The sequence below is a fragment of the Penicillium canariense genome (assembly GCF_028826845.1).
Source record: "Penicillium canariense strain IBT 26290 chromosome Unknown utg000004l_segment0_segment0, whole genome shotgun sequence".
NCBI classification, from domain to species: Eukaryota; Fungi; Ascomycota; class Eurotiomycetes; order Eurotiales; family Aspergillaceae; genus Penicillium; species Penicillium canariense.
This window is the reverse complement of record NW_026622731.1, coordinates 778,566-793,844: the sequence shown is the minus strand read 5'-3', so window position 1 is coordinate 793,844 and position 15,279 is coordinate 778,566. Positions and strand designations below refer to the sequence as shown.

Below are 15,279 nucleotides of genomic sequence, written 5' to 3'. Positions count from 1 at the left end.
CCGAGGCGCACTGAGGCGGGGGGGTTTAAAGGAGGGTCTGGGGAATTTACGGTGGTTCTGCCCCCTCGTGATCACTCGGCGATGTTCTGGCAGAAAAGTTTCGGGTTACCGGAGGATCGTCGGACAGGGCAATGCAGGTATTGGTCGGGGTGGGTGAGATGTTGAAGGTGTCAAATATGTCCGCGCAGCGACTGCTGGGCGCTTAGAGAGAATGCGAGGGTGACAAGGCCAAGCAGAGATGTGGTTTGTCTGAACTTCGCCGTCGCTGACGTCGGTTTGCCATGGGGGAATTCGGCGTACGGGCTGACATGCCGATACCAGCCGCACCCCGCGTGTAGCCGCAGAATTACGGTACCATTACCGTTATCAACGGCGGGCCCGGTGGCGAGCACGAAAACCGCCAGTCCCGAGAAGCCGAATTGTCAGCGCGAATCTTCAGTAAGTTACTCTTCTCCATAACGTTCGTTCAAGTACACCGTGGTTCGGTAACGATTTGGTCGATCTATGTGCCTCATTTTGTCTATCTAATGCTCGAACCGCGGGAAACAACACCAAGCATAACACCCCCTTAACCATCCCGACTTGCCAGAGATGCGAGGAACTGTATACAAACCCCCCCCTAGAAATAGTACACTAACAAATTCGTGGTCGCGTGAGCGGGTAGAAACACACAAAAAAAATGGAACGAGAACAATCAGATTCACCTCAACCGTTACTAAACCCCGCGCCGCGAGCCCCGTCGGGTCAACGTCTTTCCCCGCGTTCCTCGGCCTCCTCGCGTATCCTCAGTGTTCCGCTTGTACCGCTTGGCGGGCCGCTCAGGATCGACGTGCAGCTGGCCATTCTCACTGAGAGACGTGCTGTTCCTCCACCGTAGGCAGCGGAGGCGGTGATCATTGACATCCACGTAGGTCTTATTGCGCGTAGTGACACGTTTGGTGGGCAACTCCTCCGACTCGGCCCGCTCGGCGGTCTCGGCCAGGTACTCCTGGCGGTTCTTCATGTACTTCACAATGATATGCCGCTGCAGGTGGAGTTCCTTGAGCAATTTGCACTCCCGGTTGCCTCGCCCATCCAGCCACTCGATCAGCTGTTCGATCGCCTCGGGATCATCGTAGTAGCCCCATTCGCGGGCATTCGAGACATGCGTGGGACCCTCTTCGTGCTTCTTGCGTTCGGCCGGGGTCGTGTGGAAATGCTTCTGATACTGCTTGCGTTGGTCGTCGGTCAGGTCGATAAAGCCTGCACGCTCCATGTCATCCGGGCCCTGAACCCAAAGGCGACCATTGGCATACCGGGCCTCGGCGGTTGAGCTGTCCGGCATCCCTGCGTGGGGCATCGCATTGCGCTCAAACCACCAGTAGCGATTGCAGAAACGGTCCAATCCCAGGCACTTCGTGCGTGGGCAGTCGGCCTCTCGCAATTCGTTATCTACCGTCTCGATCTTCTCTTCGATTTTCTCAATCTTGGCCTTTTGGTCGTCGATTTTCTTGAGAACCCGCTGATACTGCTTGGATCCTTTAGGCTGTTTGGCCAGCTGCTCCTTTCGCTCTCGCTCCTCGTCTTGCTTCCGCTTGCGTTCGGCTGCGCGATCCGCACCGCCACGGAGTGCACGCGGCCGAGGAGTGTCTTCGTCGTCTGTATCCATGGGAATCTCGGAATCACCCTCCAGGCCAGTCATCTTTGAGTCATCCAACCCGTCAAGCTCTGGCAGAGGGGTCGGCGATTTCTCAGTGGTCTTCTCGGGTTCTGGCTGAAGTGCCTTTCGCTCCTGGTGCAATTGTCGCAGTTCTTGGACGCTGAACATCAAACGCGTTAGCCTCTGGTAGCTTGATAGCTAGTCGTAAAAGCAGTTCAAACTTACGCTGCCTTGCGAGCCTTCTGGTGCTCAATCTTCACCTTGCGGAACTCAGTCATCTGAACACTGCATTCCTCCATGTAATTCCGGATGGCCTTAGTTTCCAGGCTCAGCATACAGATAATCTGGAGAGCCTTGATGCGCAAGTTGACATCAAGGGTGCGGTATTGCACCTGTGCTGTCTTCTGGGTAGCGGGCTCATCGAGCGGTGCCAGGTGCTCGAGAACGTCATTGCAGGTCTTCTCAAGGCGAGGCCGAACAGACAGCTGGTGCAGCAGGCCGATCATTACCAATTCCCACCCACCGTTGCGGAAGTCTCGCCGGCGCAGGCGATCAATCCAGCTATAGTTGCCGAACATCTCGGCGGCACGATGAATCCGTTCATCTTCCTGGGGCTCCTCTAGCTGTGCCTTCAAGCTCTCGGCCTCTTTCCTTGCCAAGCTTCCACGAGTGGCCATTCGCCCTCCACGCCCAGGCTCTTCTTCTTTCTCTTCGCTCTCTTCGTCTTCCTCCTCTCCAGAGTCATCATCTTCAGAGTCGTCCTCGGAGTCGTCCGATTCTTCAGATGGGAAATCCGGGAGAGAAATCTGGGCAGCACCGCCATTGTCGTCTGAATTGACCAGCTTCTTCAGGAGAGCGCAATGGATTTCAACGAAAAGTTCACATTCCATTTCCTCGGATGAAAAGCGCATGGCCTGAACGAAGTCGTCGAAGGTGAACGAATCCAGCTGGAACACCTCACAGTAGACATTGAGCGTGTCCCAAGTTTCAAGAAGCAAACCTACCGATTCGGGCTCCAGATCGTCCGGTAGCAGGTCATCAGCACCATCGTCGTCTGTCTCCCCCACCATCAGGAATTTCAGGGTAGGACGGTGAGTTTTATCCTTGTTGGGAGCGAGCTCAAGATCTTCAATGGGGTATTTGATCGGGGGTGGCGACGGTGGCCGAGATTCATTCTTGATAACGACAGAGGGAGGAGCCATCTTCTTGTCGCCGACCAGCGGCGGCTTGCTTGGCCGAAGGGGGTTGCTTGGTGAGAGGAATGAAGGATTCCCGTTCAGCGATCGCTGATATTCAAGGTACTGTGCTTCGCGCGATTTGGCCAAATCCTGTGCGGAGATCTTCGACTTCGATCCCTTCACTGCAGGCTTCAGTTCAGGCAACTGCTGCGAAGAAAAAAAGCCGAAGAAGCCTTCCTGGTCAGCCTTCTTCATCGCCTTCTTTTCGGCCACCTTCGCACCATATTGCAGGTGCTTGGGGACCTCTGTGGAAATCTTATACTCCTCCGCTACCGACGGTTTCACCAGCCAAGGAGCGCCAGTCCACGACTCTCGGGTGACGTTATTTTTGATGAAACCACGCAGCATCAATTTAGTGAATGACTTCCGATCACGTGTGATATGGTCCTGATCCAACAGGGCCTCTTCGTTTGGTCGGTCCGAAATCTTAACAAGGTACCTGGCATATGCCGGCGTCTTGATGGTGCCATCCGCATATAGCTGTTCGGCAAAGTTGGCCTTGTCTCTAATCGTTCCGTGAAGTCTGCTGCTGTCTTCAAGTAGAATAAGGACCGGCTCTCCCGGGTAGAAGTCTGATTTGAATTCCTGTTGAATTTTCGTTAGAGGCGAAGGAGAGATTTCCGGTGCACGACATTCAATGTAGTCTTACTTCATAAATTTCGTCCACTGCCAAGTAACGTCCAATTGTTAGCCCACAGTCCTCGAGTGATTTACCCTTCATAGAAAAACATACCCAAGCTGTCAACCCGGGAGACCGTCGAAAACTGAATCCGGCGCAGAATCGGCTCCTTCAACGCTTCCGGGAAACTATTATTGACCTCGCGCGATTCTTCTAACTGATCCGAATGTTCAGCACCTATCCGTTGGCGCGCCTCGGCTCTTCCACGGATTTCCACCTACCTCGCTCCGGAGCGCCTCAAAAAAGTTCATTCCCGAGTGACCAGTGATCTCGCAGATAAATCGGCGCGATTTATAAAAGTCCATCCGCTGGAGGTACGGCTCATAGCTCGTGAAGACCTCGTTGGTCTCTGGGATAACCCAGATCTAAAGAAGAAAAGCGGAAGTGTCAACCAAGCAATTCCTTCACGCGTCAAGGCTTCGGTATAGCACACCTCGGAACTATCATCTTCGATAACTGGTCGCGGGAGGTATTGGACCGGTTTGCGTTTGAATAGGACCTAGGCGACAGTGAGCTTGCGCCTCATCACTACCGTGATTGTTCCACCGCCAGTGACCTCATAATCAATATCTTCCAGGAACAGGCGAGGTCGCGTACCATTATCCTTTATACACTGGGCGAACACGCGCCAGCCTACCGGAGACTTCCGCGAGCAACCTCGAACATGAACTAACTAAAAAGCACGCGACTCGTCAGCGACTGTATCGGGTCATGTCAAAGTTATATACGGCCATGACAGGCTCGAATAGAAAGATAAACGAGAGCGAATAAGATCTGCGACGCAGCAGCCACGATGGGGTACCCGAGATCTTAAGACGGCACCTCGTCGAGGTTGCGGTCGAAGCGACACGGGCCCAAGCAAGTGTGGGGACAGCGAGATGGGTAGTAAATCGTGGACATACCGGAGAAACGCGTCGGAGATGGCACAGAGTCCCAGACAATTGCCAGTTATGGACGAGACCGATGGTAAGTGGACGGGGTGGTAGAGAACGCGCAAGGCGAAGAGAAGAATTGAAGGGGAAAGAAAGCAGAGAAGAAGAAGCGCAGAAGAGGAGCGGTCGATCAACCGCGCCTCCGACAGCGGGCGCTGATTGGCGGAGAGGAGGAGCAGCGGGAGCCAAAGGCAGAAAACCGCCGCTTTCCTCGGCGACCCTCTTTGACCCTCCTTTTCGGCTTGCGCTGCGTATGCTGCCCGCCGTGAGCATCCACCCCCCTTTTTCATCCCAACACCACCCGTATTTATACTCGTTATACTCGTCGGGTGCTGTAGATTTTGCTTACAGGTATTTTCTGCCAACAAATCGCGAAATTTATCTCTTTCAGCGCGATTATCAACTATACCGTTATAGCCTTGGATCAGCGACTAGGCTGAATTAATAACAAAAGCTGCGAGATGCGTCCCAAAATACCTTCTTTAACCACCACCATATTTGTTAGAGCTTGTTAGACCATATATCAACCTGCTCCATCGTTCTTTCTGTTTGGGAAGTGGCTCCAACCCTTTCTCAACAATATCAGCAGTATCTTCATCTGCTAACATATGGGTTATACTAACCCCCACTCCTTCGCCCCATTCTTTACTTAGAACCTTTCTCATGGTAATAGCCATAACTATCCTCGGTGTTAACAAATAGTATGCGACAAAGTGTTTCATTGTCGTCGAAGATGCTTCGCTGAGAGAAAATCACTTCTGGACATGATGAAACATAAACAAAGCTGGAGCTACAGCTATCTGTCAAATTACAAAAGCCTTGTATTTCTTAGCAATTTTATGTGTCAAGGCATATTTTTTTTCTCGAAAATTATCTCTCACATATCCAGTATATGTCTTTCGTTAACGACAAAGGATCGAGTTTTTCTTACAATCATGTCCATGATGATCAATCTCCCCATTGGCCATCCTCACTCCCATGGTTCCGCTACAAGAAGAGCTTTCAGAGCTCTACATCCTTCTCTAATATTTGACTATTTATCCCGAATAAAAGAAAAGCTCCATCTGCTGCGTCAGTTTACAGCCCTCTCGTTCTGGTGAAAGACTAGACCCGGTCCAATATTCATCTTAAAGCTGGCGATTGCTAGCAATTGAACTGGTCGAAAATACAGCACATATCCTTTTGCCAAAGAGCATAGCTGCCTTGGTACTAGCTCACCTGCCTCGCGCATTCTTTCAAACTATTGCGATGCAGCGGCTGCCCTGCTCTCTAGTCTTGAAGTTTATTATATCCCGTTTGATTGAAGGACAACACTTTCCGGGTAGATTCCACTAGAATACAGATTGCTTGCACAGAACATTGCATTCCAAAAGCACAAGGTGATGATAGGCTTTGCTGTAACGCGTTGAGGGAGAAATCGCCTCTCTGCATCATTATTTTGCGGCGATATTTCTGCGGTCCCGGCGAGGTTTGAGAATTTGATTTATTTGCTTCGTCTGTGAAATCAGGTCCCTTCGTGAGGAGGGGCGATTTTACATGATGTGAGCCCGAATTACTGGAAGTATTCTATTCCAGGGTGGTTAATTTCCGAAGTTGGGAAGTAGTATTCTGCAGAAACTATCAGATATTGCACACGATCGGATACGCCACATTCCACCCGAAAAATGCCCAGAATGCTTTTCCAGAAATAGCAAACTCAAGTTAACGATGTGGTGACTCAATATAAACCTTCAGAACTTCCCAGGCTGGGTGTTACACACACCCGATTTGTATCCAGCATGCAGCTCCCAGACGGCAACCTGCATGGATTCACGAGGGGAGACTAGCCTCTTTCGGCGAGGTGCAGAATAGACTCCGTGGTTGGGTGGGTCGCGGCCCACGTGGCTTGCCAAACATGGCAAACAGTTTACGTCACCCTATCCTGGATTGGCCCACGGATGCGATGATTTGGAGCAGAAGAAAAAGTGTCCAAGTGTTAAGGTGTCTATTTTGGATAATTCTATCTAGGGATACACTCACGTGGTAAAGTATACCACCATAAACCCGACCCAGCTTCCTAAAACCCCAATTGCACAGTAAGTACTCATAAACATCAACGGGAGGAACTGCAGCCGATCCGATCCGAAGATCAGGTGGTGAAGCAGCGAGGTGTACAAGACCAGGGGTATCGACATGGTCAAGTAAATCAAAGAGAAGCGGTCAAACACAAAGACCCGTGGCCGTTCTGGGACTGGCGCAATGCGGTCGAAAACGAAGAGGAACAGAACCAGCCAGAAGATTGTATACACGGTCTTCAGAGGGAACTCGGCTGTTGTGAATAGTAATGGGAATAGAGAGACGTGGCCCGCAACCGCGAGGGGCCTGAAGGCACTGAAGTGTCGGCGGTCCTTCAAAGCAATCAAGCTAAAGGGAATAATAATCAAAAGGATGGCTTTCTCATGGACGTGCCAGCCAAAGAGAAATGAAGCATAGCCACAAAGGGTTATTGCTCCGATGAAAGTATCCCAGTCATCTCGGTTCAGCCAAAGCTTCACCAAGGGGACCAGCTGAAAGACGAAAGTCAGGAGGAAAGTCTGCTCCTTGGTCACCTCCGGAAGAATAGCAAAGGAGGTGTCCCCAACAAGGCCTCGAGTAACACTATTGAGGGCCTCGTGGTTCACAGGCAGACCTAGGCGAGGAGCAACTATAGACCATGTTAGAGGATCCAGGCACACGAATGGTTAGATATATCGCACAACTTACGTGGGATCAATGCACGGTCGGCAAACGAGTAGATTGCCCAGAAGTTGGGCGCCCAGTACGCATGGCACAGACCTCTTGAAAAAGGGAAGAGACGATCCTTTAACTGGAGGATTGAATCTGCAAAAGGCCCAAAAGCAATGCCGAAGACGCCCACCACACAGACCCCGAGCTTGATAATATTCAGGAAACGTGGGCGTAGAGCATTCTTAGGATCCAAGCAGTAAGCGCGCAGGAGGTAGACGAAGTAGGCGAGCGAGAGGTAGAGGTAGATATGCTTGAAGCAGAGCAGAACAGCGAACAGGAACCCACTGGCGAGGAGTTGCTTGCGAGCAAGAACAAGCGACAGGATTAAAATGCCATACATAAATCCATTGTATTGAAAGTGGATGTGATCGATGATAAAGAGACCCGGTGAGAGAAGGATCGAGAGACTAGCCACATGCGCCGCCTGTTTGTTCGGCAGAGGAGCAGTTTTGATGAACCTAAGCAGCCAGAGGCAGTTAGCTTCGCTCCATTCGAGGTATGTGCGCGAGGGGTAATTTCGTACCGGCTCAAAGCGTACACAAGGACTAGCTCCGTCAGGATAACAGTAGTCCTTTGGAAGTAGACGGTCTGCCAGGAATCATATTCCAAATTTTGAACCACCAGCATTGCAGGATCCACAAAAGCGGCAAGTTGCGACATCAGCCATTCGAAAGCCGCAAAGAACGGGGGGTAATCGAGAGTCCATTCGGAAGTTTTCTATAGCATTTTAGAACCATGGATTGAGCGCGCCCGGTGTACCAACCTCGTAGTACCACTCCTTGACAGGAAGAGAATGTGTAATGGCAAGCCAGTTGCGGTGCACCTCAAAATCGGTCGATTTGCTATAAAGACACACGGTCAGTATCGCGCCGATCACATCTGGGGTCCGGACAGAGCTCACTAAGCTGGAAACAGCAGTACCTTGAAGGCAGCTGCCACGATGGCACACTGCGCCAATGACGGATAGAGCTCAGCCATGGCCGCAGCGCATCTTTTGCAAGTGGAGGGAGGCATCGAGGAACGGGCAGAATGCGGACGTGGAAGCTCTCCGCAGTCACGTGCGGCCCTGTGCGGAGATCAACTGGTCAGGAGTAAAGCCCGCCCTGCACAACACTAGGACGCTAAGGCCAGCGTATCAACAGTAATCCTCCCGCATGGACTTCACGGACGTCGGCATCCGCCACACCATTCTCAACAGTATCCAGCTGCACCACTTCATTGACTTCTCTCCCTCCGCCGCTGCGATTGCTAAGGAGGCCCGACTCTGCGTCATTGCCGTTGTGGTTGGCTGGATTACCACTCGCGTCGTCGCTAGCCTGTGCGAGTCCGACAAATCGTGCCGTTGCGACCGCGGAGCTTCCTGTCGATCGAAAGGCTCCGGTGCCGACTAATTGGTGATTGGGGCTGTGTTATTGAGGCCCACGTGAAGCGTCCGTCTATACTGCATTTGGCGAAGGGCGTTCGAGGGTTCGTTGTTTGGCCCACTAGCATACCGAAAGACTGCTTTATTTCGCTCTTCCAACAATGAAGGCGTTCATTTCGCTTGCTCTGCTCGCTATCGGGGCCACCGCTCAGGTAATTGAGAGTGCTAGCTTTGGCTATGGCAAAACGTAAGCTGCGAGAACTTGTCGTGTGTCCCTTTCCCGTTATTAGACCTAACTGTGATCGGTAGGATTTCGCCCAGTCGAGACTCGATTCCGGGGTGGAACATCGGCGGAGAGGGCCATGAGCCATCCGTTGTGAGTTCAATCCCTAAATCCCTTGTATGATGCTGCTCTAACATCCAAGCTAGCTCTCCGATAAGCTCATCTTGACCCCGCCCTACCCTGGTAATACTCGAGGATCTGCATGGGCACAGAGTCCGTATGTGATACATCATGCTCGACTTCTGCAAAGGAGATTTTGTTAACTTGTGCGTAGCGTTTCCCAACAAGAATGGTCGGCCGAATTCCAATTCCGCGCCAGCGGACCCGAACGAGCAGGCGGCATCCTTCAGTTATGGTATACCAAGGACGGACAAGCCCGAGTCGGCACTTCTAGCATCTATACTGTGAGCCAGTTTGACGGCTTCGCGCTTGTCATTGATACTCACGGTGGTCGGGTACGTTTTACCTCCCACATGTATCCTATTGACATGGCGGACATTCGCTAACAGAAGTTCATAGGGTGGAAGTGTTCGTGGGTTCCTGAACGATGGCACAACAGACTACAAGAGCCACGGTAGCGTCGACAGCCTTGCTTTCGGCCACTGTGATTATGCCTACCGTAACTTAGGCAGGCCCTCCGTAGTGAAGCTCAAGCACACCAACTCGATCTTCGAGGTCACTGTCGATGACAAGATCTGTTTCTCGACGAACAAGGTATGCAGCGTCCTTCACGATCCCTTCATGCGTCCTACCTAACTTCAGAAAGGTCAATCTGCCAGCTGGCAACACCTTCGGCTTCACAGCCGCCACCCCTGAGAACCCCGACTCCTTCGAGATCTTCAAGTTCGTTCTGGCATCTGCCACGGGCCAGGACCAGGGCCAGACCATTCCTTCCTACCAAGGTAGCGCTCAGCAGCAGCAGCAGCCGCCGCCGATCACGAACCAGAACCCGCCCGCCGTCGTGGATGCAGGTATTGCTGCACAGTTTGTCGAGGTCCAGAGCCGCATCCAGCTCCAGAACAAGGCCACCAATACCATCATCCAAGACCTTCGGGCTCAGGCTGGCAAGAATGATGCCCGCCACACGGAAATTATGCAAAAGCTGGCTTCAAAGGACCAGGTTGCTGCCCTTGATGCCCGACTCCAGCGCATCGAGTCGCTGCTCCAAAACATCCAGCGTGATCTGGAGGGCAAGGATTATAGCAGCCGCTTCAATCAGCTTCACGACACTCTGCGGTCGTCCCATCTCAGTCTGACTGAGAGCCTCCAGGGACACCTTCTGAATGGTAAGTCATTCCAATAATCTCGTCTTTCGACATCGCAGAAGCAACTAATAGCCTTTTCAGCCATCACCGCCTCCACTCCCCGCATGGGCTTCTTCATCTTCCTAGTCATCGCCTTCCAGGTTCTCCTCGCCGTTTCATACATCATCTACAAGCGTCGCCGTGCCAATATGCCCAAGAAGTTTCTATAAACGCGTCCTCAGTCCCGTCTCCTCTCGTGCCCGGTCACACATCTCGGGCGCTCTCTGTGGCGAATAACACTATACTATTCTCGCGTGTCGTTTACTAACTCTGGCGTTCTTCCTACTAAAGCGTTAGGCCTGTATGCCGTTTCGGATCTGTCATGTAGAGCACGAATTTACACTGCAATTACTATTGCTTTTACTACACAAGTTGCTATTCCAAGAGGTGCTACTAGAATATTGCAAAATAATGAAACTGCAAAATACCCATTGGGCCCATGCTAATCGTACACAGATTCTTCGAGTTTTGAATGCGCCTCCCGATGCTCATGACAATCTCGCGAAACCAGAAACCAGGGGAAATGAAAAGAAAAATGCAAGAAACAGTAGAACCCGGGCCTTGGGGTACAACGTGATCCGTACTTAGACACCTCGAAGAATGGGAGACCATATTAAAAAATGGAAATAAAACCGCCATCCAGAACGCGAAAGTCTCGATCTCATGAAGAGAGAAAAAAAGCGAAGGGCCCCTGGGGTGATGAATGACCCAATCTCATCAAAAACGCCACTGTGCATTGTTGTGCAGGCAACATGATCTTTGTACTGCGCTGGTGCTGTGTGTGTGTGTGTGTGCTGAGGGGAAATGAGAATAGGAAGAAGTTGTTGTGGCGAGAGTGGTAGAGTGGTAAAACCTGATGTGTGCGGGGCGTCCGGCCCCCTGTGTACCGATCTGAAAACGTGCCTCCGGCGTAGCCGTGAGGCTGTCTTGCACGAACGATCTGATGAATCACATAGACTCAATAAATTTGCTCCTTGCTCGGTTCATCGAGTATATTAATCGGAGTCAGTGTGCCGTCGCTTTTGGGCGCGCTCTTTGTCCTCGACAGGTGCTTCAGAGGCTGCGCGCGATCGCTTGCTCTTGCGGGTGCTCTTAGGGGTAGATCGAGTAATGAATTCATTGTCGGAGACTGCCGCCTGCGAAACTCGGAATGCCCGGGACCGTGTCCTGGGAGACTTGGGGTTCTTGCGGGAAAGAGGGGGTGAAGTATGACGAGGTATTGAGATAACAGGTTCTTTGGGGTCTGTGCCAGCCTTGATCGCTGGGGATGGGGCGGCAGCAACAGTTTCTGTGTCGCCCGTGAGAATAGAAGGAGGAGAGACCTCAAGGGGTGCCACAACGGGTGGATCATCAGATTTAGCACTGGATTCGTTGGGGTGAGATGATATCGTGGCGTCATTATCGCCGACCGTAGGAATCTTTTCGGCCTTTGCGAATCCGACAAGAGTAAGAGCAGCATCGTACTGATCTTTGGTCATTTTGCCAGTTTGGAGATTGTCGATAGCCTCATTGATGCTTGGAGCAAGTTTGGCGGTGATTTCATTAGCAGAGATGGAGCTGTTCTCTTGGAGCCGCTCTTCAACCATGTTCCTAGCCAGGTTGATGCATGTATTGGCCAGACCAGCGAAGAACGCTTTCTGCTGACGGCCGGAGTCATTGTGAACGGCGGAGATAAAGTCCAGGACGAGATCTCCGGCAGGAAGGAGGTGCCGCTTCTCACGGAAGTCATCATCGAAAGTAGTCTCATGAGCATCATCATATGGAATAGGCTCCACGTCAACCGAGGCCACAGTGTGCTTAGGACGGCGCACGCGGCGCTCTTGCAAGCGTCCATCAACCATTTTGGTCACGACCATATCATCAGGTCGGACATGGTTGGGGCACATCCACCCAACGTGAGGGTTAGGGGGATTCGCGCGGGGAGGATCAAGACAGTCCAGGTGGAAGCGAGCAGGGCAGTAGTCACAGCGAATGATCGGGCGCTCACCATCAGAGGAGCGACCACACTTGTTGCAGAGGATGACATGCCCATTTTCCATCAGCTTCAGCAGGTTCGCATCGTGGTAGGCAGGAGTTTCGGCTCCGGGCTTCGCTGGCTTAGTCAGACGCGGTATGTGGGGAACCGACCTGTAGAAGCGCTGGTTCTTCAGGTCCTTCTCGTTGGTAGGGTCAAACTGCACGCCCTCGCCAACTCCGATGAAGTACTCCTTGATTTCAGTAGGGGGGAGTATTCGGTCTTGCGCTTCTTGTGGCGTCCATGCGCGATCGCGGTGGTGAGAGGGTTGCGAACTCCGCAGCGCGGGCAGTGCCACTCACCCTGCGGCGGGTTTTTGGGATCCACGACCGGACGCAGGCATTTAAAATGGAATGCGTTTTCACAGGTATCGCAGCAAAGGAGGCTGCCACCCCGGTCACACTCATAGCAGTTGTCGCTGTTCTCAGGTGGCTCACTGTAGAAGGGATTGAAGGTTAGCGTAAGGGGGTCTTCGTCGATCATATCCCATATAGAAGGCATGACATACATCGAATTCGGCATTTGCCGCCGGGTGAAATCGCCGTGCCATTCGTTTTCACGTTCAGAGTAACACTCATTGGAGAGAGTGGACTCGGCGGAGACGGTAGTGTCGAGGGACAACTCGCGAATGCGCTTGCCCAAAACCTGCGTAGGGATATTCGGCGACTCAGCCTGCTGGTTTCTTGCTGGCTGGATCAGCTTCACCAGCCCTCCACGGCTTCTTCCGCGTCCCCTGCCTCTGGCACCTCTCTGCATGCGTGAAGGGGTTGGGACTGAAGCAGTCTCCACGGATGGAGTGATCTCTTCCGCGTCAGTCAGGTCGGCCGTTTGGCCAAGAGTGTAAGGTTGCTGGATGCCATCAGGCTGACCTCTCCGAGCACGAACTGAGCTGTTCTGAGCCATGGCTTCCACAGGTTCAACCTCCTGCGCAAGGCGAGTGCGCTTTTCGTGCAAAGTCTCATCCAGCGTGAGATCAGCTTCCCACTCACGTCGGCGCTTGAAGGAGTTTTCATTCACTCGGCACGGCTTCTTAGGTCTTTTGAGAGGAGCAGTGTTGGTCTTGCCGGTCATAAATAACTCCTCAAGGCGGGGGCCAGACGTGTCACGGTAGATGTCCGCGACTTTGAAAGTCCGACCCAGAGGCTCGATCTCAAGAGATTTAGCAGACGACAGGCTGGAGTCGCTGCCTGAATCGTGACGGGTCAACGCTGCGGGGTGCTTTGTACTGTAGGCTTTGTACCACTCCGTAGCATCCTCTACTGAATGGCGCAGCATGGTTTTCAGCGCCAGTTCCAGGCTGTGATCAGTATCCGCGCGACCGATGTTGTGGATCAGCGACAACTTGAAATCATCGCTAGAGATGTCAGACCAGTAGTAAACGAGGCTCAAGGCCACATCATCGTCCCCGATATCATGAGAGTGAGAAATTGCGAATTCGACGACTCGCTTTAGTTGGGTGACATCGTATCTACTAGACTTTGGAACAGGAAGCGAGTTCAACAGAGCAATAAAATCGCGGTCGAGGGGCTTCTCATTCTCGGATGCCATTGCGTCCATGTCGGTTGTAATGGCAGGTAATCGTGCCTTGTGCAAAGGCTTGTCCTCCGCGTCGGGCGCAGTCAGAACAGGGTCGATCAAGGTCTCGTCAGCAGGGCTATCCACCGGCGTCTCGACAGGAGACAAAGAGGAGTGTGCTGGTTGAAACCCGATTGCTTCGGAAACGGGTGTCGCCATGTTTGTGCCCACGACGTCGTCCACGTCCGCACCTCCCACCACTTCCTCCACCACAACATCTTCAACAGAGCCGTTGAGGGCCACGAGATTCTCAACCGCGCTCTCCTCATCGTCCTTGACACGGGGTTCGTCCAAACTGGTCGCGTCCTCGGCCACGGGCGTGATGGGCGTCGACGTGTCGGCAAAGAGAGCATCACCGAACTCGTCGACGGCGCGCACCGTCAGCTTGGCCACGCGTTTGGCGGCGCCCTTCGTAGGGGGCGTTAGGCCAACGCTCTTGTAGTCGCCGGCCGTCGGGTACTGCCCGATCGGCTTCATGGTGTTGAGGCAGGCGTTCTCCCGCGGCGTACAGTAGGAATCGGGGTTCGCCCAGGTTGGGCGCGCGCGTGCTCGGGACGGCTCTTCCCATGCAGTTTGGAGGGGCTGCGCGTTCTCGATCACGGGCGCATTGCCCGGCGCGGTCGTTTCGGCGCGTGTCTGACGCGGGTTCGTCTTCTGAAGCTTGTTAGGCTTCGCGGTTTTCGCGGGTTCCGCGGGTTGAGAATTCGCCCGGCGGCTGCTGGACCGAGTAAAGTACCCCATCCCGGCAGGCGGAACGGCCCTGCCGAGGATTAGTGCCACCCGCGCCAAAGCAACCCTAATTGCTTCGGCTTGCTTCTTGCTTGCCAATTCAGACGAAAAGACGCAAACACGCAAGACCAAAGGGAATAAAAGTACCCACGCAATAAGGTGCTTAATGGTGATTTTCTCGGTATGAGCCAGCTTCCAAAAAGTCGTTAGTATCTAGTTGATTTCAAAGTGACGGTCATCAGCGCAAAGCCACCAGGTAGAGACGTATCCGATTACTCTGAGGTGCAGGAGATATCTGGACCTGATGGTGTGCTCTCACACACGCCGCAGGTAGATAATCTGGCCTGATATGTGCCTCTTTTGAAGATGTTGAGGGAGTTTCGAGTTCGCAAAAACAGGGTATCCAAGCATTTGCTGGATGAGAGCGTGAGTTGGCTCAGAAAGGAAGCACGGAGAGGCAGAAAGGGAAGAGGAGAGATGCGAGCCATGGGGAATTATTTCGCAGTGATAGGATGACTCAAAGTCAGAAAAATGCTATTCAGAGACTCTCAAGACGGCAGCTTCCTCTGTGGATACTGTAGCGCTGCCAGGAGTGAATAGACGGCTGCGAGTGATCCGAGAGACAAAGACGACTAAAGTTCAATACCCACCTCTCACAATGACACCTGGATATAAGTTGTCGATGCCTCAATATCATTCAGGCCACCGTGTCCCTGCTCAGTAAATTGATTCACTTCTGCAAGCTTTTTGGAATCGT

General features: G+C 52.7%; 4 protein-coding genes across 4 annotated transcripts; 1 reads left to right on the top strand and 3 right to left on the bottom strand.

The window, feature by feature from the left end:
• Positions 1 to 715: 715 nt before the first annotated feature.
• N7482_006626 (uncharacterized protein) lies at positions 716 to 4,156 on the bottom strand (the record flags this gene model as incomplete). The annotated part of the gene is made up of 7 exons (XM_056688751.1): positions 716 to 1,799; positions 1,865 to 3,462; positions 3,527 to 3,543; positions 3,611 to 3,713; positions 3,778 to 3,921; positions 3,990 to 4,055; positions 4,154 to 4,156. The coding sequence occupies 7 exons, from the start codon at positions 4,154 to 4,156 to the stop codon at positions 716 to 718; spliced, it is 3,015 nt and encodes a 1,004-aa protein (XP_056541180.1).
• Positions 4,157 to 6,503: 2,347 nt separating this feature from the next.
• On the bottom strand, positions 6,504 to 8,657 carry N7482_006625 (dolichyl-P-Glc:Glc1Man(9)GlcNAc(2)-PP-dolichol alpha-1,3-glucosyltransferase ALG8; the record flags this gene model as incomplete). Its single annotated transcript, XM_056688750.1, has 6 exons — positions 6,504 to 7,171; positions 7,231 to 7,712; positions 7,778 to 7,971; positions 8,018 to 8,096; positions 8,156 to 8,320; positions 8,395 to 8,657. Coding segments are annotated over 6 exons (1,851 nt in total), but the record flags the coding sequence as incomplete, so codon positions are not given.
• A 121-nt stretch (positions 8,658 to 8,778) lies between these two features.
• N7482_006624 (uncharacterized protein) lies at positions 8,779 to 10,374 on the top strand (the record flags this gene model as incomplete). The annotated part of the gene is made up of 7 exons (XM_056688749.1): positions 8,779 to 8,864; positions 8,927 to 8,993; positions 9,047 to 9,117; positions 9,175 to 9,355; positions 9,420 to 9,614; positions 9,667 to 10,186; positions 10,247 to 10,374. The coding sequence occupies 7 exons, from the start codon at positions 8,779 to 8,781 to the stop codon at positions 10,372 to 10,374; spliced, it is 1,248 nt and encodes a 415-aa protein (XP_056541178.1).
• An 825-nt stretch (positions 10,375 to 11,199) lies between these two features.
• Positions 11,200 to 14,534, bottom strand: N7482_006623 (putative PHD finger domain protein; the record flags this gene model as incomplete). The annotated part of the gene is made up of 2 exons (XM_056688748.1): positions 11,200 to 12,440; positions 12,521 to 14,534. 2 exons carry the CDS (start codon positions 14,532 to 14,534, stop codon positions 11,200 to 11,202), a joined length of 3,255 nt encoding a protein of 1,084 aa, XP_056541177.1.
• Positions 14,535 to 15,279: the final 745 nt, after the last annotated feature.